This window comes from Garra rufa, chromosome 2, assembly GCF_049309525.1.
Source record: "Garra rufa chromosome 2, GarRuf1.0, whole genome shotgun sequence".
NCBI classification, from domain to species: domain Eukaryota; kingdom Metazoa; phylum Chordata; class Actinopteri; order Cypriniformes; family Cyprinidae; genus Garra; species Garra rufa.
The window spans coordinates 14,919,944-14,944,408 of NC_133362.1; the positions used below are offsets into that span (position 1 = coordinate 14,919,944).

Here is a 24,465-nt window from a genome sequence, read left to right on the forward strand (position 1 = left end):
GTTTTATTGATGTACACATTCGGCTGCTTGATTTTAATCAATATGTTTTATCACTTCCAATCTTAGCATTTTTCTCCCTGGCTCATTCATGCCTCAGCCAAAGTGTGGAGGTGCGTGATAATTTAGATCTGCAGCACAGTAAGATTTACGTAGTTTGCACCTAATAGGCCGTAGCGTTTAAGATGAATTCAATAACTCCAAATCATAGTGACTTATTGCACATAAAGGTTACATGTATTTCTCTATGCATGCTGGGGACATGAGACACATCAGCAGATTCACTGCTAAATCTGCGCATATATGGTGTTTTTGAGTTACTCTGTTCTTGGAAATTGAAAATTATGCTTACAATGTGATAATGATAATAAAATTAGATATATATTTTTAGCAACTAACTGCAGCAGCTTTGTATGGTCTGAGAGTTGATTTTCTATTATTTACAGTAAGTTCAATTATTTTCAGTAATCTTGAACTATTCAGTGTTGCTTTTTTCACCAGTTTCAACTTAAAAACTTAAGCTTAGCAGCTGCCTTAAAATTTTAAGTTAAACCAACTTAAGTAATTTCAACTAACAAGTTAAATCAACTCATTTTATAGAAATGAGTTAAAATGACTTGTAGTTTTAAGCTGATTTAACTTAATTTTAAGGCAGCTGCTGAACTTAGGTTTTTAAGTTGAATCTGGTGAAAACTTTTTACAGTGATATGGATGCTATAAACACTCAAAAACCATCATCTGAATGCTGATTAAATAAGCTTTCCATTGATGTATGGTTTGTTAGGACAAAATATTGCCCGAGATACAATTATTTGAAAATGTGGAATCTGAGGTGCTACAATTTAAAATATATATATCTTTTTTTTAGAATGCAAAATTACTTTTTATTATATTTACAGTAGGAAATTTTAAAAACATCTTCATGGAACATGATCTTTACTTAATATCCCAATGATTTTTGGCATAAAAGAAAAATCAATAATTTTGACCCATACAGTGTATTTTTGGCTATTGCTACAAATATACTTTACTTACTGTCTCCTCTAACAATATTTATACATATATATCACAGAAGAATTCAGTATTTTCTTAAATAATTTTGTTTATAGCTATTATTTTGTCATAAATACCCACCATTAAATTATATTTTCAGTTTTTGCATAATTTAATACCACAGCTTAATTAGACTTTTATTTTATTTTTTTAATTACATGTCTCATATATGAACTAATGCATGGTCTTCGCTGTTGTCCCTTAGTAAACAAGTACACTAATATTTAATAAAAATTTGTTGCCACAATTGTTGGTTGTTGTCATTTTATTAAAAAATATTTTACAATTTGTTTGGATAAGCATCGTCTTATAATGTAGTCAAATTTAATAATAGATTTTCTTTTTGCATACATTTTAAAACTGAAAGTCCATCTGGGAAAAGGATACAAACGTTTTCAGATTTAACAAAAAATAAAAATCAACCCTACATAAAAGTTACTGAAGTTGAAGGAACACAAATTCTTTATGGGGAAATGTGAATATGACATACACTGAAAGACTACATGACATAACTGAGCTCTTTGGCCTGGATGAAGGTTCTGGAGGTCATTGCTGCAGAGAGTAGCGAGCGCGCAGCGCGTTCTCGTCGAGATGCCCGCGTGCCCGTATGCGTTCTCGCCCGCGAAAGCAGTGTGTCCTGGTGGGCTTCTCCGCCGTCTCTCTCCAGCAGGTTTGTCGGGGACAGACGTGTTCATACGTACAATAGGACCGGTTGCCAAGCCTGTTTGATTCCTCGGTGCTTATACTCATGAAGATAACGATCGATATTGATCGATAGGGCGGGCGATTGACGCCGCTGGTTTAATGCAACGCGACCATGGCATCAGATAGTAAGTATCGCGTTGCGTTGTACGATATTAGAAAGCTTTGAATTAATTCCTGATCAAATATTCTCATACACACCATCAGTTTGTTTATTAAGCTCCTTGGCTGATATTGTGGCAGGGCTGAGCAATGAATTTTTTTCCAGCATCATTATAATTATTCGTTTCATCTTGGGTTCATCTTCTCTGCTGAACATGACATTATAATAACTGACATTTCATTCAAACGATTATAAATAAACACGCCTGGAGAATTTCATGTTATGTTTTATATAATCCGTGTTCTGGCTTTTGCTAGTGTTGTTGTTTATGTCCTCACCTGATGATTGTTATTGCTTTTGTAGTAGTTTTAAAACGTTTCTGGCTAATTTCAAAGCACGCATTATTAATGCTTTAAAACATTTTTATCATGTTTCTTCCAATAGCCTTTTAAATGTTTTTTTTTTTTTTTTTTTTTTTTTTTTCAAATCACTGCCCTCAACACTGCCGTCATTGCTTTCACACAAATCATTTAGAGAACAATTCAGTTTTTCAAAAAGAAAAAAATGGTTAGCTTAAACTTTGGAGATAAATAGATAATACATCTGTTTAGATGTAGATGTATAAGGTGTCTGCACTGAGCGTGTTTTCTGAATTTGAATGTAGAAATGAATTTTATTCAAGTTCAAAGGTAATAGCTAATTAACACACAATTAGAAATCAACATCAATACACTAAAATCCACTTTATTGTTGTTTAAGGCCCACATCTTTAAAGGGATAGTTCACCAAAAAATTAAGATTCTTTAATTAATTACTCACCCTCATGCCATTCCAAATATGTAAGACTTTTGTTCATCTTTGGAACACAAATGGAGATATTTTTGATTAAATCCAAGAGCTTTATGACCCTGCATAGACAGCAACGCAACTGACACGTTCAAGGCCTAGAAAGATTGTAAGGAGATTGATAAAATAGTCCGTGTGACATCAGTGTTTCAACTGTAATGTTATGAAACCATGAGAATACTTTTTATGTACAAAGAAAATAAAGACTTTATTAAACAATTTCTTCTGTTCTGTGTCAGGCGGAAACGTTTCAGTTGCGTTTCTGTCTATGGAGGGTTAGAAAACTCTCAGATTTCATCAAAAATATCTTCACTTGTGTTCCGAAGGTGAACAAAGGTCTTACAGGTTTGGAACGACACGAGGGTGAGTATAATTTTTTTCATCTCTTTAATACAGAAGATGCTATGAATAAATATTTTGGCGAAGCATAGTTTGAAGAAGCCTCATTTTTCGAGATAGTCTGATACCTCCAGCTAACTGAAGAATCACATATCATTGTCAGACTGCAGATTGTGCAGCAGCGTTTGTATAATTATATAAAAATACAATTTCAGAAAACAGGTTTACTTTTGGCCCTGCTGAAAATCTTTCATTCTCCAAACCAACTTTGTTAGATTTCCAATGGGAAACACAGAACCAAAGTACTCAAAATAGTTCAGTTAATAAATCATTAAAAAGATCTATAATGAAATGCACTGATTTATTTTGCAGGGAGATCTCAGCCACACATAGGGAGTATTTCACATGGCTATTCATAAAATTTTAATATCATTAAATTTTATAATAGCTTCTGGTTAAACAAGTGCACATAATCAAACCTCAGATAAAAAACAGGCTATAGAACTGTCATTGGGGCAGTACCAGGGCAGTTGCTAGACCTGAAGCTCTACTGGGGCACAGGCCCCCATTACTCGTTAATTCAGTTGTTACATGTAGTTTAATGTCTTTATTTTGGGATTATCAATCTAAATTATAACTCAAATTTGAGAATTTACTGGGGCACATGCCCCAGTAAAAAGGGTCTAGCAATGCCCCTGGGCAGTACCCTTTAAAAAGATGCTAATATGTGACCCTAGACCACAAAAATAGTCTTACGTAGTATGGGTATATTTGTAGCGATAGCCAAAAATACATTGTATGGGTCAAAATGGTTGATTTTTCTTTTATGCCAAAACAATCATTAGGATATTTAGTAAAGATCATGTTCCATGAAGATATTTTGTAAATATATCAAAACCTAATTTTTGATTATCAATATGCATTGCATAAGAACTCAATATTTTGATCTTTTTTAACCCTCAGATTCCACATATTGTCCTAACAAACAATACATCAATCAGAGCTTATTTATTCGGCTGTCAGATGATGTATAAATCTCAATTTCAACAAATTTACCCGTATGACTGGTTGTGTGGTCCAGTGTCACATATGTGCACTTTAAGTAGACTATATGTGACCCTGGACCACAAAACCAGTCATAAGGTTAAATTTTACAAAACTGAGATATATACATCATATGACAGCTCAATAAATAAGCTTTCTATTGATGTATGGTTTGTTAGGATAGGACAATATTTGGCTGAGATACATCTATTTGAAAATCTGAAATCTAAGGGTGCAAAAAATCAAAATACTGAGAAAATCACCTTTAAAGTTGTCCAAATTAAGTTCTTAGCAATGCATATTACTAATCAAAAATTACATTTTGATAGGTTTACAGTAGGAATTTTACAGAAATCTTCATAGAACATGATCTTTACTTAATTTCCTAATGATTTTTGACATAAAAGAAAAATCAATAATTTTGACCCATACAGTGTATTTTTGGCTATTGCTACAAATATACCCCAGCGACTTAAGACTGGTTTTGTGGTCCAGGGTCACATATGTACCATTTAGGGGTAAACCAGTTGCAAAGATGTAGCTCTTAGCTTTTGTACCTTAGGGTACTGCCCCAGTAACAGCTTTGTACCCTTTTTCTGAAAGTGATGAGCCAGTTACATAATGAAGGTAGATTTTAACTTGAACTGTGTTTTCCTTAGGCTATTGTTTATAAATGTCAGATCAGGGCAAGCTGTCATGTGTTGTCATTTTATGCAATTTATAAGCTATACAGTTTCTATTGTGAAAAACAGGAGTTTTATCATTTTAGTCCATTGTTTGTTGTTTTACAACATTTACTTTTTAATTCAGCCTGAAAGCCATTAGGTTTTAATGCATTTGAAATGCAGATGTTTAGGATTAATTCTCTTAATAATTTTTTGTTAAATCTGTTCCTTTGTGACAGCATGCCTCGCTGTATGAAATGACTTGTATGTAATGGTGGAAATGTTAATGAGTCTGTAGAATCATCTCTGACTGAGAATATTTACTGACAAAACTTGAAAAAGAGATTTGGCCTCCCATAATACATAACAGTGGAGTTCAATTATAACAAATTAGTTCACTTATTGATTTGTACTCTATAGTTGGAAGCCTAATAAATATTTTATTTTAATATATTTTTGCCCTTCTGTTAATGCATAATATTTTATAACCAGGTCAAGGATGAGTTTCTAACTCTATGCCTGAAATGTACAAATCATCTAATTATTTTTTAATATTTATCTTTAATTGCATTAGTTCTATTTTGATCTCTAGATAGCTCAGATGAAAAAATGACCCATAACCTAATTAGTCTAATGGCTTAATGGCTTCCATTCTGTTCTTGGGCTAATAATATTCTCAGACATCAATTAGACAGTTTCTAGGAAATGGCAGCTTTATTTATCAAAGAAATTGTATTTCTTCCTCTTGAAAATTTAGAATCACAAGCCACTGTTAGCAGCTTTTGATTTGTCGTGCAGAGAATGTGCTGTTGCGTTTGAGGTTCATCCAACCCTCCTTTATTTATAGAGTGATTCATTTTCATTTACCTGAGGCTCGGTTCCCCACCTCTGCCTTTATTAGAGCGTGACAGTGAGAGGCGGTAGGATTTTATGACCTCAGGTGGTGTGTGTGTTGTAAAGGTGGACACATAAAAACATTAACTAATTGTATGTAAAACATGGAAAATTGGAGAGAGAACCTTCTCATCTTTGAAAACACATATCTAGATTCTCAAGTAGAAATTATACAACACAAATCCAGGTTTCAAATCATTTTGAATCTTAAAGGAACACTCCACCTTTTTTTGGAAATAGGCTCATTCTCCAACTCCTCCCGAGTTAATAAGTTGAGTTTTACCGTTTTGAAATCCATTCAGCTGTTCTCCTGTTCTGGCGATATCACTTTTAGCATAGCTTAGCATAGATCATTGAATCCTATGAGACCAATAGCATCGCGTTCAAAAATGACCAACGAGTTTCCATATTTGTCCTATTTAAAACTTGACTCTTCTGTAGTTATATCGTGATCTAATACTGGTGGAAAATATAAAGCTGCAATTTTCTAGGCCGATAAGATTAGGAACTACACTCCCATTCTGGCGTAATAGTCAAGGAAGTTTGCTGTTCGTAATACGGACGCAGCAGGCGGAGTAATATCACGCAGAGCCTGAAATTAGTTCCCAGCTAGGTTAGCATTTGCACATGTGCTGCGTGATATTACTGCGCCTGCTTCAGCCATGTTACGGCAGCAAACTTCCCTCCTTCCTATTACGCCGGGATGGAAGTGTAGTTCCTAATCTTATCGGCCTAGAAAATCGCAGCTTTACATTTTTTTCCATTTGACTCAAAAATCAGCAATTACATTACCATTCAAAAGTTTGTCACCTTCAGCTGTTTAGGGAATCAGGTGAAATCCATGGAATAAGAGAAAATAATTATCGTTGTGCCTTTGGATGTCAGAATCGGATTGCAAAAAATTTTTATAGAATACTGTCGAATACTGTCATGTTTAAACATATACATACAATGGATGAAACTGCTATGATAACTCTACTTTTAAAGCATAAATTTAATGAAGTTTGGACTTTATAACACGATTTAATTCAACAATACAGTTTGTCAATTCTGAGGGGAAAAAAACAAGTGTGGATTATAAACTCATGATTCTGAACTGAGGGGAAAAGAGAGAAAGACAAGTTGATATTTCTAATCAGAGTTGAGAGTTATAATCTCAGAATTGCAAGAATAAAGTCAGAATTTTAATATATAAACTCAAAATTACCTTTTTTATTCTTTATTGTAATGGCTTCTGTAGGCCGCTACTTGAAAACTGTAATTTTCTGCCACTAGAAGTGCCATTACTGTTTGCAAACAGCGAATTGGTCTATAATTTTCACAGTTCATGTGGTTCTACTGTTTAATTTTATTTTAGGATGTTTTGATAAATAGAATGTTTAAAATTACAGCATTTATGTAAAAAACAAAAAACAAAAAAAAAAATCTTTTGTAACACTGTAATTGCTTTCATTACACTTTTGATTAATTAAATTTAATTGAATGTGTCCTTGGTGAATAAAAATATTATCTAAGTTTTAAATAGTAGTAATTTGCTGTTTTTGGCCATTCAGATTTTCTTAATAACTTTATTAGTTTAGCAGGTTGATTAAAACAGGAATAGGTTGTAAAAAAAAAATACTGCAAAAAGAAAAAAATAGTGAAAAAATTAAAAGTATGTTTGTTTTTTCTGTTTGTTTTTCTTTTGTTTGTATCCAACACAAATTAAACAACATTGTGTGTGCTTTATGTTTAATTGTGCCAATAGTGTAAGGTAATAAGTTAATGTAGGGTTTAAAATGTCACCATCAAGACTTAATCTGTTTTTTGTTTTTTTTGTTTAATTAGGATGAACCAATTCTGTCTAGGAATTTAGATTTTGTGTATAAGAAATAAAGCAGTATGCCTTTATGTTTAGAGTATAGTGGACTGGGAAGCCTTTATTTTTTCAGGAAGGGTGTTTGAGCCTGACAGGAAGCTTACTGAAAAAAATGAAGAGAGACGACATCCTGTACCAATCAACTAATGGCAAGCCCTTCAAACTTTTTGGCATTTAAAGAACTTCACTTTCAACAGCTTTGTTAAGCACAACATTCAAATTTTGTCTGGACAAACTTTCATTTTTGTTCTTTTTCCATATCTAATCAACAGTTAGATGTGGAATGTGTGTGCTCATATGTATTATATTGTCTAAATATAATGTAAAATCTATTAATTACATGAATAAAACACAGCTAATGTAAAATCTAGCTATTTAGCTTGAGGATTTGAGCAATTGTTTCTCATTCCAAGCAGTTTTATGATGCAGTTCATACAAATGGCCAGCAGATGTAGATGTTGTACTATTTTCAGACATGGCAAGAACTTTACAGTGTATGAAAAACAGCGTCGTGTTATTCCTTACAGTTTGTCTCTTTCTATCTCCCCACAATGATTTTACATCTAGTTTAGCAAAGCAAGCCATTTTTGATTCACTTCTCACTCACTCTCAGGAAAAAAGGTACAAAGTTGTCACTCAGGTGGTATCCTGAGGTACAAAAGCTAAAAGGTAAACCTTATCTACCATTAAATGATACAAATTAGTAGCTTAAAAATGCAAGTGTATATATTAGTACCTTTTAAAACGGCTACCACCTCAGTGATAGTTTTGTACCTTTTTTCTGAGTGTTGAGTGTATATGAGTTAAACGTAACTTTTTTTATATAAGAATGATGTTACATAATATTTAGAGCTCATACGAACTCTGTGCACTCAAGAACTGAAAATCCATGGCAACATGAAACCGCGTGTGTTTATGTGAACAAAGCCATGCACAAATTACTCCTCACAAAATGCTTGAGTTGTTTCCAAGGAAACCATCCCGCTCATGCAGTACAGAGGTCCATGTGGGTGTGTGTGAATGTGTGTTTCTGTGCTTACAAGGTCAGTGTGTTCTTGCTTGCGCATGTAAGAGTGCAGAGAGCAAGGCCAAGTGGTTGGATATAAGAATCACAGCAGAAGCGCATGCAATCTCACTTGAATCTTAAAGGTATAGTTCACCCCAAATTGAACATTTTCAAACCTGTATGACTGACTTTCTCATGAAAAACATGAAAGATGATGTTTGGCAGAATGTTCATGCTGCTCTTTTCTCTACAGTGGTAGCAAGTGTAGGTTTACTCTTTTCTCATTCTTGTTTTTATAGCTATATTTATCCCTGCTTAAGTTTTTCACACTCGTTTGAGCAAGTGGTAGTTGTTTTCATCGCAGCGACAACTGTGACTCTGCAATTGGCTTGCGTGTGTGTGGGTGCAGATTAGATGGTTCAGTATAATAGTGCTCGGCTTTAGCCTATCATGCAACACACACATGTAAACACTCTCAAACACACTCAGGAGTGGCTGTCCTCTCAGACTCGATGAAATATTCACTCTTATGCAACTTAATGGTCCATTTTACACTTGAAGTGTTCACTTCAAAGCACCTTTGATGAATGTGTGCTGAATATGAGGCCATGGTTTCTCTCTGTCTGCTGTAGGGCTGTTCAGGCTGAGATCAGTCCTATATTAGTCAACAAGTTCCCTTTTAAGGAAAATATTGCAACTGTAAGCAATATGACGAATTAAATGTATACATACATAGATAAACTGGCATCTGCAAATACATTTAGTTATTAATTTAGCTCTGCTGCAGCACACATGTTTTGAGCTGTGCTGTAATAATGTGCAGTAAATGAACACTTTAGATCACTTTATAAGCCTTTTTAAGTAGGAAATGTAGCCTAGTAAGACATCTGTGTTCTTATGTATATGTTCTCTGTATATTTTATGTTGTTTTGAAATGCATTATATAACACATCGGTTATATTAGCAGCAGCAAAATAATTTGAGAGAAAACATTTCAAGAATATTCAAGTTTTTAAACAGTAAAATTTTTAATGTTTTTTTTTAAAGAAGTCTCTTTTGCTCACCAAGCCTGCATTTAAAAGTACAGCAAAAACAGTACAGTTTTGAAATAGTTTTACTTTTTAAAATAATAAATAATTTATAAAAATATTTTTTTTATTTGAATATATTTTGAAATGTTATTTATTCCTGTGATTTCACAGCTAAATTTTCAGCTTCATTACTCCAGTCTTCAGTGTCACAACATGATCCTTCAGAAATAATTCTGCTGATTTGCTGTGCAAGAAAACTTTATTATGATGATTATTATCAATATTTAAAATATAATATAATTTTATTTAAGCAAATATGCTTTAAATTGATCAAAAGAGATTATAAAGACGTTTAAAATGTTGCAAAAATTTCTATTTCAGATAAATGCTGTTCTTCTGAACTTTCTATTCATCTAGAAACCTAAAAAAAATCAGCTGTTTTAAACAACAAATGTTTTTTGAGCAGCAAAACAGAAAATTAGAATGATTTCTGAAGGATCATGTGACTGGAGTAATGATGCCACACATTTAGCTTTAAAACCACAGGAATAAATTACATTTTAAAATAAAAACAGTTATTATAAATAGTAAAAATATTTCAGAATTGTACAGTTTTTGCTTTTCTTTGGATCAAATAAATGCAGGCTTGGTGAGCAGAAGAGACTTCTTTAAAAAACATTACAAATCTTTTGACTGGTATAGTGTATATATTATATATATTGTTTACATTTTTTTATATATATATATATTTTTATAGTTCAGTAATTGAAAACCATGTTTCGAGTAATATATAGTGCTGAGAAATAAATAAATAAATATATATTGCAATTAAATATTTTTCTTATGTCATGTAATCAAGGAAAAAAATAGGCTACGTTTCTTTAGTTGGAGAGTGTAGTGCCAGATGAATGCAACCACGTGCCTGACATTATGGGCTAAATAAGGTGTACGTGCAAAGACATCATTAACTTCACAGTTTATTCTAGGAAGTGTGAAATTGCAAGGTCTTCTGGGTCATTTTTGTAACTAGCAGTTTTAGATGTGAAAATGTTAAGGGTAAAGCCACTTTATGATATTATTTTGTTGCAGCATGGTGTAAACCAACAAAATGTCTGCAAAAAAGAAAATTATAGAACAATTTACTCATCCTCATATCATTCCAAAACCGTATGACCTTGTGTCTTCTGTGGAACATAAAATAAGATATCATGAAGAATGTTGATAACCTAACTGTTTCATTTCCCATTGACTTCCATTGTATTGTTTTGTCCATACAATGGAAATTAATAGGAACCAAAACTGTTTGGTTATCAACAATCTTCATAATATCTTTTATCTCCCACAGAAGAAAGTCATATAGGTTCAGAATTACGCAAATGAGCAATAAAGAAATCATTTTTATTTTTGAATATAGTACACAGTATAAAAAAAATGGAACTTCTATACTTATATGCTTGTGTGTCTGTTTCCTCACCAGTTACTCCTGAGGCAGTGGGCTTTCTGTCAGCCGTGGGCATCTTTGTTGTTTTGCTGGCCATACTCTTCCTCTTCATCAATAAGAAGCTTTGTTTCGCTCGTGTCGGAGGTCTACCATGCCTGGAACAGTACAGTCGGCGCAAACGAAAAGACCGCGCTGGGATTCACCAAGGACTCGGTGAGCACTATTGTTCAGGCAAACGTTATTCGCTGACTTTCTTGCTCTATTTTGCAAAAGGTGAAGCTTATTATTAAAGTACTTTTTGACTTTACTGTTTGATGACCATTGGCAGAAAGGGGGAGTGTTTGGGATCAAATTATCTATATTATATGCACTGAACCACAGACAACTTTGTGTGCTCTGTGGGTTGTCCCTATCTCTATTCATTCCTGGCAAACACACATACTCACCTATGAGTAAACCTTGCAACCCTACACACATTACACAGTCAGTACATCAGCTGGGTGTTGGAGGAAGTTCTGCTGTGGTATTTCAAAGCAGCTCCTTTAGTAAATATTCACTCTGTCTGTACTATGAGATGTCCTAGGTCTACTAGCTGGATAAACGCCACGCTTCGGGTGCTGCTGAACTGGTTCGAAGGAGGGTTTGCTATATGCAGATAGTTTCTGGGGTGCTGGGGCTCTAAATGGAGTTATTGGTTGTTTTTTGAGGAAGCCGTGCTGGTAAGTGTTTGTACTAAGGATGCACAATTTATCGATATCATATTGGGTATAGGCTGATTTTAGAGATTTGTTAAATTATTGGTGTGGATGTTTATCTGTGCATGCTGGTTTAGATTACATTTATCACCATCTAACACTAGCTTAAAGTTAATTAACTCAAGAATCTTTGTTTGTTAGATCAATCTTTTGGCAAATCTCAAAATCTAAATTTACTTGTAGTTTTTTTTAATTTACTATTATTTATTATTATATTTATTTATTTAGACAAAATAGTAAAGATTTTACCCAATTACTGGTTTCTGACCATAAAAGATTGAATAAAAAAATAATAACTTATTGGTTTTGGAAACAAGTTTAATACAATTTAAAAACTATTATTAAAATAAAAAGATTGGCTGGGCAATATGGTTAAAAATGTTGTTACATCATTTTTTCCATACCATACGATCTTGATATGTATCATAATGTTTATCTACCAATAGGGAATGAAATACTTTCAACATCTAATAAAATGAATAAAATATAACTAACATTTATTTACAACAAAACATTGAATTTTTTTTTTTGTCAAACAGGATGCTGCACAACAAAACTGTATGAATGAATTAAACAATAACTTTGTTCTATGGTATTCCTTAAAATATATATTATTGTTATTGTTATTATTACTTTGACAATCATATTTGAACAGGTTATATAATTGAAATATACACTACTAGTCAAAAATACTGTTTATATTTTTACTATTTGAAATAACTGTTTTCTGTTTGAATGTATTTTAAAATGTAATTTATTCTTGTGATCAAAGCCAAATTTTCAGCATCATTACTTCAGTCTTTAGTGTCACATGCTCCTTCAGAAATGCTCCTTCTAATATGCATATTATTATTGTTATTATTTTTGTTATCAATATATAAAACAGTTAAGTTTTTTTCAGGATTCTTTGATAAATAGAAAGATCAGCATTTATCTGAAATAAAAAAAGGTTTTGTGACATTATACACTATACCGTTTAAAAGCTTGGAGCCATTATATATATATATATATATATATATATATATATATATATATATATATATATATATATATAATTTTTTTTTTGGGGGGGGGGGTGGGGTTATAGAATTTTTTATTTTTTTATCAAGGATGCTTTAAATTCATAAAAAGTGATAATAAAGACATTCATAATGTTGCAAAAGATTTCTATTTCAGATAAATGCTGCTCTTCTAAACTTTCTATTCATCAAAGAAACCTGAAAAATTCTACTCAGCTGTTTATAATAATAATAAAAAATGTTTTTGGAGCATTAATTCAGAATATTAGAGTGATTTCTGAAGGATCATGTGACTGGAGTAATGATCCTAAAAATTCAGCTTTGAAATCACAGGAATAAAATACATGTTTATAAATGTTATTTTAAATATTAAAAATATTTCAAAATTGTACTGTTTTTGCTTTGGATCAAATAAATGCAGGCTTGGAGGAAAAACAGACTTCTTTAAAAAACATTACAAATCTTTTGACTGGTAGTGTATTTCTGTCAGAATTTCTTCAAGTTAAACCAGACTCCTATTGTTAGTTTCAGCGTGCATTTGATTAGTATTTCTCAAATTGTATAAAGCTGTATAAAGTATCGAAAACACAGCGTTTGAGTTTGTGTATCAGACGAAACCATGCCATTCATACACACAGAGACGCACAGAACATTCAGACTTAAAATTGATAAATTCTAAGATATCTCGATACGATATTGTTTATATCGCGCAACCCTAAACTGAAGGCAGTTAACTTTTTATTTAAATTGTATGTTTGATGTCAATCTACTGTGCAAATTGTAGTTAGTTACACAGTAAAAGTAAATATGTTCTGTATAAGTTCTGTTGATTTTATTTTTAAAACAGAAACAACATGAAGGAATTCACTGGGTCCTCTGTGCACCTGAATATAGACCTTCTTTTGAGCTGTTGTTGGAAAAAAACATTTTGAAATCTGATGGAATGGCAGACATTCCTCAAGCAGGTATCCCAGCTTTCTCTTCATGGCTCACTCAGATTTCAGACGCTTTCTCCACTGGTTTCCGCCGCCTCGGCCAAAACGGAGCTGTTGGCTCTGAGGTTTCACTGAAAGATGAAAGTTCAGAGGTGGAGCAGAACTTGAGAGTTGTTCATGGATCTGGAGTGGATCCACAGGAGATGCTGCTGCTGGGAGGTCAGGGCAACAGGTTTGATTATGCCCCTTCTGTCGAACATCTGAATCCCAGCAGCGAAGAGACAGATGAGCTAGAGAGCAGGAGTCTGCTGGCTTCACGCTGCTCCAATGCTGGTAAGATCTGGGTTAGAAGATTTTTAAGTGGATTGGTTCCTTTCTTGGTCCTTCTTCTTGGTCTGTTTTTGTAGAGACTGCTTTCTGTCCATGTATCCACATATCACTGGTGGTTCTGTTCCTCTCATAAACTGGTTACATGTTTGCTGCCTAAGTTTTTGTTACCTCTTTGTGACTGGTAGCTTCATAATCATAGTGTTAGTTAGGGTCTTCAAATTGTTGTTCCTCCTTGCTACAGTAACCTTAGCTTTCTTATGTCTTTTTTGTTGATCCTTCATAGTAATTTAAACTTTAATCATTTGCAAAAGTTTCTGAGAAATTCTTTTGCTTGGAAAGACACTAAGACACACAGTCAGTCATATGCAGGGTTTAACACAGCCTCGTTTGTGTGTGTGTGTGTGTGTGTGTGTGTGTGTGTGTGTGTGTGTGTGTGTGTGTGCACCTGGTATTCATCACGTTGTGGGGACCAAATGTCCCCACAAGGATAGGAATACCAGTAGATTTTGACCTTGTGGGGACATTTCTCAGGTCCCCATGAGGAAACAGGCTTATAAATCATGCACAATGAGTTTTTTTGACAAAGTAAAAGTGTGCACAGTCTCCTGTGAGGGCTAGGTTTAGGTGTAGGGTAGGTGTAGGGTGATAAAAAGTACGGTTTGTACAGTATAAAAACCATTACGCCTATGGAATGTCCCCATAAAACATGTAAACCCAACATGTGTGTGTGTGTGTGTGTGTGTGTGTGTGTGTGTGTGTGTGTGGGAGTGAAGATGACATGTGTATGTGTGTACAGTGTATTCATGTTTAAATTTAATGACTCTCCTGTTTGTTTTCAGAGGGCGTTCTCAGTTTACTGATCATATTAAATATCCAGAAAGATGAAACACACACACACACACACACACACACACACACATATACAAATATTCAATAATACATAGTCTAATCTATATGCTCTAAAAAATGCTGGGTTAAAAACAACCCAGCCCTAGGTTAAATATGGACAAACTCAGCGAATGTGTTGTTTTGACCCAGCAGTTGGGTTAAATGGTTAACTCAGCCTTCTGGGTAGTTTTATTTAACTCAACTTTTGCTTTAAAATTAAACTGTAAAATTACTATATTACTTGCTTAAAATGAACCCAAAATAGGTTGAAAATGGATATTTATTAATATGTTCAATAAATGAATATTTATTAAAAAGTTGAATAAATAATAATTAAATAATAAACATTTTTTAATTGCTGATCAATAAATATTAACCTTTTGATTATTGCTGATCACTCTAGTAATGATGTGTCTGATTTTTAATTTCCAATTTTAGGTTAATTTTAAACCAGCCATGTAGTAATTTTTAAACTATAGTAGACTTGAAGAAGGTTGGGTTAAACATTTAACCAAAAATAGGATCAAAACAACCCAGCGCTGGGTTTGTCTACATTTCACAGAGTGCTGGGTTGTTTTAAGCCAGCATTTTTTAGAGTGTGCAGAAACTCTTTTTTAGAGTGTGACACTCTTTACATGCTTGTTAAAGTAATAGTTCAAACAAAAATGTAAAATCTGTCATCACAGACTAACCTTTAAGCTGTTTATGAGTCTCTTCTGTGAAACATGAAAAAAGATATTTTGAAGAATATTGGTAAACAATATTGGTAACCAATTGGTCCCTGTCACACCCCTGGACTTTATGTTGGTTTCTCCCATTCTCCCCCGCAGTTCAGTGTGTTTTGGTTTCTCCCTCATCGTCTGCACCTGTGTTTGTAATTAGTCTGTGTATATAAGGTGTGTGTTTTCCCCTGTACTCTTGTCGGTCTTTGATGTTATCCTGATGTTTCCACTCCATGTTCCTGTGTCTGCCTGTTCCCATTGGATTTATTAAATGTTCGTTTTTTACTACGTCGTTGTTCGTGTGTTCCTGCCTACAGCGTGACAGAAAGACCGACCGATACAGTTTTTTTTGCGTGTTCACCTCCGTTTTGTTTTCCGTTCGTTTTCTCCAGTCTTTTATTTCCGTAGTGTGTTTCCCCCATGGATCCCTTCCTCCGACCAGAATTCATCCTGCTACGGCTGAAGCAGGGGGAATTACCGCTCGAGGGCTACACGTTAATGTTCCAACTCGTAGCTAATAACACCAGCTACCCGGACGACGCGCTCTGTGCGTTCTATGACGCCAGCCTCAATGCGTCTTGCAGAGCGCCGTCGTCCGAAGACGGCCCTCGAGCGAACTTTGCCTTGTTTGTGGAGTGGACACTGGCGAGAAACCGATCCTCGTTTCCCGCCTGTTCCACGGAGAATCTCGCCAGTGCCACTCCGGACCCAGAGCCCAGCCAGCCACCCCGACCCGCGGATTATGAGCCCGTCACAGACGGAAAGCCTGAACCCGGAGCGACAACATTATGGACTGCCGAAGAGGTCAAAACTACTGATCAGGTGCGTGAGCCAACCATTACATCCGCGCCGGTGGAATGCTTCGAAGAGCAAGAGAGGGCTGTAGAGAGCCCCGTCCACTGCACCGCCACTGGGGGTGAGCAAGAGCACTCTGGGGACTTAATGGACTGTGTCATGGAAATACCTATCTGCCTGGATTTCCCACCCACCCTCCCTCTTCTGCCTAGTCCTGAATCTCCGCTGGTCCCGCCCAGCCTACCTGAATTCCCGTTGTCGACTGTCTGTCCCCTTGCTCACCCTCAGCCCACCATCTGTGCAGTGGGTTCGCCGCAGGTCTGCCAGTCTCCATCGGTGTCATGGCTGGAGGATCCCTCACCATCGCCTCCAGCCTCAGAGTCCTGGACTCCATCTCGGCCCTCCGACCCTGCGGCTCCACCCCGGCTCTCTGCTCCCTCGTCTCCGCCGTCGCCCGTCGATCCACCAGCTCCACCGGGCTCCATCGGCCCTCCGGCTCCGCCCTGGTCAGTCGTCGCCCCATCTTCGCCTCAGGACTATACTCCTCCGGCTGTGCCTCGTCGCTCCGTCCCACCGGCTCATTGGACCTCCTCCCTCCCGCGGGCACAGCCTCGGGCCTCTGTCGCTCCGGCTCCGCCGCGGATCTCCGGATCTCCATCTCCGCCTTGGTCGCCAGAGCCTTGATCTTCGGCTTTCCGTCTCCGCCTCGGGCTCCACCACCACCTGCTCCGCCTCCGTCGGTCGGATCCATGGAGTCGTCAGCCTCTCCTCCACCATGGCTCCTCCCTCCATCGGCTCCACCGTGGATTTACATCTTGGCTGCGGCCTGGGTCTCACCTGGCTCCTCCTGCTCCAGCCCCCTCCTGTCACCTCCTTGGCTCCTCCCTCCGTCATCACCTCCATGGACATTTCTGTCACCTTTCTGGACTTCATTCCTGGCCCCCCTTCCGGAAGAACGTCCTCCACCCAAACCCCCTCCTAAGGACTTTGTAGTTCGGTCGGCGCGTGGACGCGGCTTTTCTGGGATGGGGGTGAAATGTCACACCCCTGGACTTTATGTTGGTTTCTCCCATTCTCCCCCGCAGTTCAGTGTGTTTTGGTTTCTCCCTCATCGTCTGCACCTGTGTTTGTAATTAGTCTGTGTATATAAGGTGTGTGTTTTCCCCTGTACTCTTGTCGGTCTTTGATGTTATCCTGATGTTTCCACTCCATGTTCCTGTGTCTGCCTGTTCCCATTGGATTTATTAAATGTTCGTTTTTTACTACGTCGTTGTTCGTGTGTTCCTGCCTACAGCGTGACAGTCCCTATATTGGCTTCCATAGTATGGAAAAAATATTTTTTTGTACTGCAGAATAATGACATTTCTAAAGGTTTGGAACAACTTGAGGGTGAGTAAATGATGACTGAATGGTGAATTATCCCTTTAAGATCATGGACATTCTGAAAAATTAAAATATATATATATATTTTACATTTTTAAATAAAGTTAGAAAGTAAATGTTTAAAAATAATTTCATATTTCTGTTTGATAGAATGGATATAAATCTGTCTATAGGGTTGAGCTGGAAAGATTCTGAAATTCACATTAGAATAAAAAAATAAGACTAAAACAAGATATAATTATGTCTGTCACCTAGTAAATTAACAGTTCATAATGTCTTTTAAAAAAAGCTGACTGCTTTTAAAATGACAACTTTTTAAAAATGTTTTGAATAATATTAAATGCTTTTTTATTTTGTTGAACATACTATTACAATTTCTAAATATACTGTTGTTCATTGTTAGTTCATATTTATTCATAATACAGTAGGTTTTCATTGAAAATGTAAAAATTTGTGCTGTCAGTCAATTAAAAACAAATCCCTAATTAATCACACCGAACATTAAAGTTTTTAAATATACTATTATAATTGCAATAATTTTACATTCAAACTGCTACGGGGCGGCCGTGGGCCTAATGGTTAGAGAGTCGGACTTGTAACCCAAAGGTTGCGGGGTTCGAGTCTCAGGTCCAGCAGCTCTCAATACCACGACGGAGGTGAGTCCCTTGAGCAAGGCACCGAACCCCCAACTGCTTCCCGGGCGCCGACGCAATGGCTGCCCACTGCTCCGGGTGTGTGTGTGTGTGTGTGTGTTCACTTGGAAGGGTTGAATGCAGAGCACAAATTCCTAGTATGGGTCACCATACTTGGCCTCACGTCACCTCCTTTCCTTTAAATTAATGTAAAAACATTAATTGGTATTTGTAGCAATAGCCAAAAATACATTGTATGGGTCAAAATTATTGATTTTATTTTATGCCAAAATCATTAGGATATTAACTAAAGATCATGTCCCATGAAGATATTTTGTCAATTTCGTACCATAAATATATCAAATGTATACCGTAAATATTTTGATTTTTTTTTTATCAAAAACTTTTTTTTGATTAGTAATATGCATTGCTAAAAACTTCATTTGGACAACTTTAAAGGTTTTCTCTATATTTTTATTCAGATTCTATATCAGATTCCTGATTTTCAAATAGTTCAGCTGAATATTGTCCCACCCTAACAAGCCATACATCAATAAATCTTATTTATTTAAAAAAAAAAAAAGACCCTTATGACTGGTTTTGTGGTCCAGGGTCACATTTACCCATTCACTATAGACATTCAACATTACAGAGCTATCAATTTTAACATTTATTTGACTAAAAAATAACAACTTTAAACAGTCTTCACATAAACCCATTATAATAAATGTCATGTATTTACCTGTGCCCTTCAGCAAGTAGGAAATATACAGAAATTTAATAAAGTTATCAAACACTAAATACTAAATTAAATATAGATGAATTCTTAAAGCTACAAAAGTTATTGATTTCTGCTGTTTTCTTTTGTTTGGTTAACAGACATCACAGCAGTTATTAAGTTATTTGGCTGCTATTACTTTAAGAGCTGCCGCTGCTGAACGTGATGCAGATCTGACATGCATGTTTGTAATTTAATTTGTGCTTCAATATGAAATGATACAGACTACAGCATGTCCTACAAGCACACTAAGCGGCTGACAGCACAGGTAAATAATTTTTTACTGACATATGGCCAGACAACATCTCATCTGACTGCAGTTCACTCTGGTTATACTGAAGCTCCCTTGTCACCTGTGCCTTTTCCGCACTCATTTGGAGTTGGGGTGCACATCTGAAAAGTCTCCTGTTTGATGAGGTCGTAAAGACATCCTGCGTCTAAATAAGCGCAATTCTTGTCAAGAAAAAAGAGACTGAAGCAGAAGTACCCTAGCCCCACCCCTGCGTTAACTGCATTAAATAATTTTAATGCCATTAAACTAAAAAAAAATTGACAGCACTAGTTAAACTATTTATTAATATATGAAGAAAAGATTTAAAGGTCTTTTTTTCTGTACAGAATCAGAGAGGTAAACTTGGTCTATTATGTGTTCAATACAAAATGTCTATTAGTTGGACTGTACAAGGACGTTTGGTTTGAAGAATTCTTTACTGCAGTTATTTATGAGCTGTTCTGTTTGGAATGGCACAGCCGTTATGATTGTTCTCCTTTCAGATTCCCTGCGTAGGTATTGTGTCATATGGAACACACTCAATGTGTACATTGAGGAAAACACTGGAGCTTAAGGGACTTGTAACCATGGCAACCTCCTATGCTGCTCCTTACATAGCCGCTTGGCCTAATTTGATCGCGTGTGTGTGAGAGAGTGAATGGTGTGGTGAAATGCAGTGAAATGAATGGAAGTACAACTATAATGGATGAGAGAGAAAAAAAGAGACCCAAAGACACTAATTGGCCACTCTCTTGCGATTAGGTACATGTGGTAGACGTGCCTGTCTACACACACTCTACATTACCATTAAAAATATACCACCATGTCTGAGTCACCTACCAACAACACTTTCTCTTTCTGTTTTTCTTTCATTTGATAGAATATGGAAAAAACAAGTTATTGTGGTCACAGTGTCCTTCATCAATATGAAGTAAATGTTTTTTTTCTTTTATTAAAGGTGCAAAAATGTTGAAAATTTTATAACCTTGCAAATTTGGGATTAGTAAGATTTTTTTAATAGAAAGAATTTAGTACTTTTATTCTGTAAGGATGCATTACATTGATTAAAAGTGACAGTAAAGACTTTTATAATGTTAAAAATGATTTATATTTCAAATAAATATGCTGTTCTTTTAAATATTTTTTTTAATCCTGAAAAAAGTTTAAACAGGAATAAATTTCATTTCAAAATATATTCTAATAGAAAACAGTTATTTTAAATTGTAGTAATATTTCACAATATTATTGTTTTTACTCTATTTTGAATTGTGCTCAAGAGATTGTTACACACACATGAATGATACCTTAAATTGTGTGGCTTGTTGAGAAATGCTGTTTCAGTTTTCTAAGCAATCAGACTTGATTTTATTTATGATAACATGCAAAAATGATCATAGACTTGCATTGAACAAAAAAAAAACAGAACCGTTTCTAGGTATCAGAATGTCTTAAAGGAGAAGTTCCCTTTCCGAACAAAAATGTACAAATAGTTTACCCCCTTGTCATCCAAGATGTTTATGTCTTTCTTCTTTTCAGTCATAAAGAAATTGTTTTTTAAGGAAAACATTTTAGGATTTCTCTCCATATAATGAACTTCTATGGTGTCCACGAGGTGACCTTCCAAAATGCAGTTTAAATGCAGCTTCAACTGGCTCTAAACAATCTCAGCCAAGGAAAACGGGTCTTATCTAGCAAAACGATCTGTCATTTAAAAAAAAAAAAAAAGTTTATATTCTTTTTAACCTCAAATGCTTGAGCCCATCTAATTTTCTTCTCCAACTTCAAAATCATCCTACATCCCTGTTTTATCTTTTTTAGTAAAAGGCATTTGATCTTCTTTGCATGTTCACCTTGTAAACACTGGGTTGATACTTCTGTAGCAATGTAGGATGATTTTGAAGTTGGAGGAGAAAATGAGATGAGAGTCGACATACCCTAACTGTTTTGAACCGGAATACACAAAGTTTACGCAGAGCTAGACAAGACAAGCATTTGAGGTTAAAAAGTATATAAATTGTCAATTTGTTTAGAAAATGACCAATCGTTTCGCTAGATAAGACCCTTCTTTCTCGGCTGGGATCATTTAGAGTCTTTTGAAGCTGAGTTTAAACTGCATTTTGGAAGTTCAAACTCGCGGGCACCATGAAATTCTACTATGTGGAGAGAAATCCAAACATTATCATTGCCTAAATTGTTGTAACTTTTTTTGTTTGTCCATCTGTGTATGCAGTGAATAGTTACGGCGACGATGGTGAGGTTTCCAGCTCATCAGACAGCGATGATGAGTTAGCAAAGCAGTTTGAGATCTCGGTTTCCCGCTCACAAAGTTTCCGTTCGAGTGTTACGGAGCTCAACCCCCAGAATGCACCAGGGCAACATCACAAATTTAAACGGCTGCTGTCTGACCAGGAGGAAGGAAGCTCAGGGCCGTCTGACTGTGAAGGTGCGCACCCACATTCTTCTATTTCCTCGGATATTTGTATTTTAATATGCATAGCGTAGTTATGCTTTCCTGATATATATATATATATATATATATATATATATATCACAGCTATGTATATGTCAGTCACACTAAATATTTCACTACACTTTGAAGCAGCTCCTCAACACTGCTAAATTGAGCTTAGAGCCATGGTTTAGAAAGAAGGAATTCATTGAATTTATGAAATTCATTTTATTCATTAAGGTCATTCAGTTATTTCAAAAGCATTTTTGCTTGGGGTATGTGTGGGTATGTTTTCTGTGTGTGACTGGATGATTGTGAAAAAAAGATTGCTATTTACTCTGTCATCAGAATAACAGAACAAAATTAAATGCTGACCTTGGCTGACTGTATTCTTTTTTTCTTTTTTTTTAACATAAAAAAAAAAAAAATTAATAAAAAAAAATAAAAGTCTAATTAATTAGCTTTATTGTAAACCAGTGTTGATTATTGATAAACTATTGGCTAAAACTACAAAAAAATAATTTAACTACAAAATGTAAATATTAAATAATTTAACTGCAAAATATACAAATTTAAAAAAAAAAAACGTTGTAAACTAACTGAAATAAGCTAGAGTACTAAAATGACTAAAACTAAGACTAAAATAAAAATGAATTAACTCCTTAAAAATACTCATTAAAGTGACAAAAACTACATAGCCATAATACTGACTTAAACTAAAATTCAAATAAAAACTGAAAATAATAATAAATAATATTATAGTATGTAAATGATGTAAGGCAAAAAAAACGAACAAAAAACTTAAGTTTCATGGACAGGTTCTGTGCTGACTAGTGGTTTGTTGAATATAAGAGAAAGAAAGTCAGAATTGCGAGATGTAAGCTTACAATTCTACTTTTTACTCAGAATTGCATGATATAAACTTACAATTGTTAGTTAGAAAGTCAGAACTGCTAGATATAAACTCACAATTCTACTTTTACTTAGAATTGCAGGATATAAACTTGCAATTGCAAGTTAGAATGTCAGAATTGTGAGATATAAACTCGCAATTCTGGCTTTTTTCTTGAAATTGCAATTTTATATCTTGCATTTCTGACTTTTTCTCGGAATTGCGTGATATAAACTCGCAATTCTACTTTTTTTTTAGAATTGTGTGGTATAAACTTGCAATTGCGAGTTAGAAAGTAGCTTGCAATTCTGCAATTCTTATATCTCCTAATTCTGACTTTTTGTTCACAGAATTGTGAGTGTGAAATTGCGAGTTATAATGTTCAGTTAAAAGACTGATGTTCTCGGAATTTCAAGTTTATATCTCACAAAACTGACTTTTTTTTTTTTTTTTTACCTTTTTACCATTTTTTATTCAGTGGCGGAAACAGGCTTCCATAGAATGCAATTTAACAAAGGAGATGTCTTTAATATTTTCTTTTTTCCTCTTAGAGAGCAATAAGATTACATAGAGATCAAATGGAGACTTTTGCTTAGATTAATACTGTTTTGAGAGATTTAAGACCCAAAATGAACCAGGAATGAAAACCAATTAATATAATGAATTTTCAAAACATTCAGTCTGATAATGTTAAATAAAAATGCTTATTAAATATTTGAACATTGCTTAAGACTAAAGCTAACATACGTTTCAGAAGATGCAATACAAATCCAAACGCCTTTTATAAATATTTATAAATGTGCTGCCTGTCAAGTCACTGTAAGGCATGTAATGCTCAGTCAACATCCCTGATCTGTACATTGCAATTAGACATAGCTCAACTGAAACAGCCTCCAGTTGGTTGCTTGTGTCCACTGAATTCTTGCTGTATGGAGCTGTATTTCTCAGAATGTTCATCACGGCATCAGTTGCCATGGAAAAGCGTCTTTCCGATTACCTTGGCAACAGAGTAACTGCCCCTTGTCTGCAGTTAATTGCTCACTGCTGCTGAGTAGAACAGTTTGTACTCTGAAAGAGATTTCATTCAGTGAAATTCACAGAGTCACGAGTCACGTAGGACAAGCACTTAAAGCCGTAAATTACTATCATTATCATCTGCTCCGAGGAGCCTGATTGGTCAAAAGAGCCTGTCCTGCAATTACGCTATCTGTCAGAGCGTCAATAAAATTTATTTCGCTAGACGTTCAGGGAAAGTGTGTGTCAGAGTGTGACAGAGCTGCTAACCATGTCTTTAATTCTCTTTTAAAAATCTACTGCTAAATTCTAAATATAGTTGTCTGTTTATCTGTATTAAAATTGTGACCCTTGACCAGAAAGCCAGTCTTGAGTAGCAGAGGAATATTTGTAACAATAACCAAAAATACATTGTATAGGTCAAAATGATCGATTTTTCTTTATGCCAAAAGTCATTAGGGTATTAAGTAAAGATCATGTTCCATGAAGATATTTTGTAAATTTCCTACCGTAAATATAATACCACTTCATTTTTAATTAGTAATATGCATTGCTAAGAACTTCATTTGGACAACTTTAAAGGTGATTTTCTCAGTATTTAGATTTTTTTGCACCCTCAGATT

The 24,465-nt window shown here is 35.0% G+C and overlaps 1 protein-coding gene across 1 annotated transcript in view; it reads left to right on the forward strand.

Moving 5' to 3' along the window:
- The first annotated feature begins 1,669 nt into the window (after window positions 1-1,669).
- The window catches only part of syt16 (synaptotagmin XVI), a 36,363-nt gene continuing 13,567 nt past the window's right edge, over window positions 1,670-24,465 (forward strand). Inside the window, exons 1-3 of the mRNA XM_073833735.1 lie at window positions 1,670-1,880; window positions 11,016-11,192; window positions 21,718-21,930. Coding sequence (XP_073689836.1) covers window positions 1,868-1,880; window positions 11,016-11,192; window positions 21,718-21,930 — 403 coding nt within the window. The 5' untranslated portion in view covers window positions 1,670-1,867. The remainder of the gene's footprint in view (window positions 1,881-11,015; window positions 11,193-21,717; window positions 21,931-24,465) is intronic.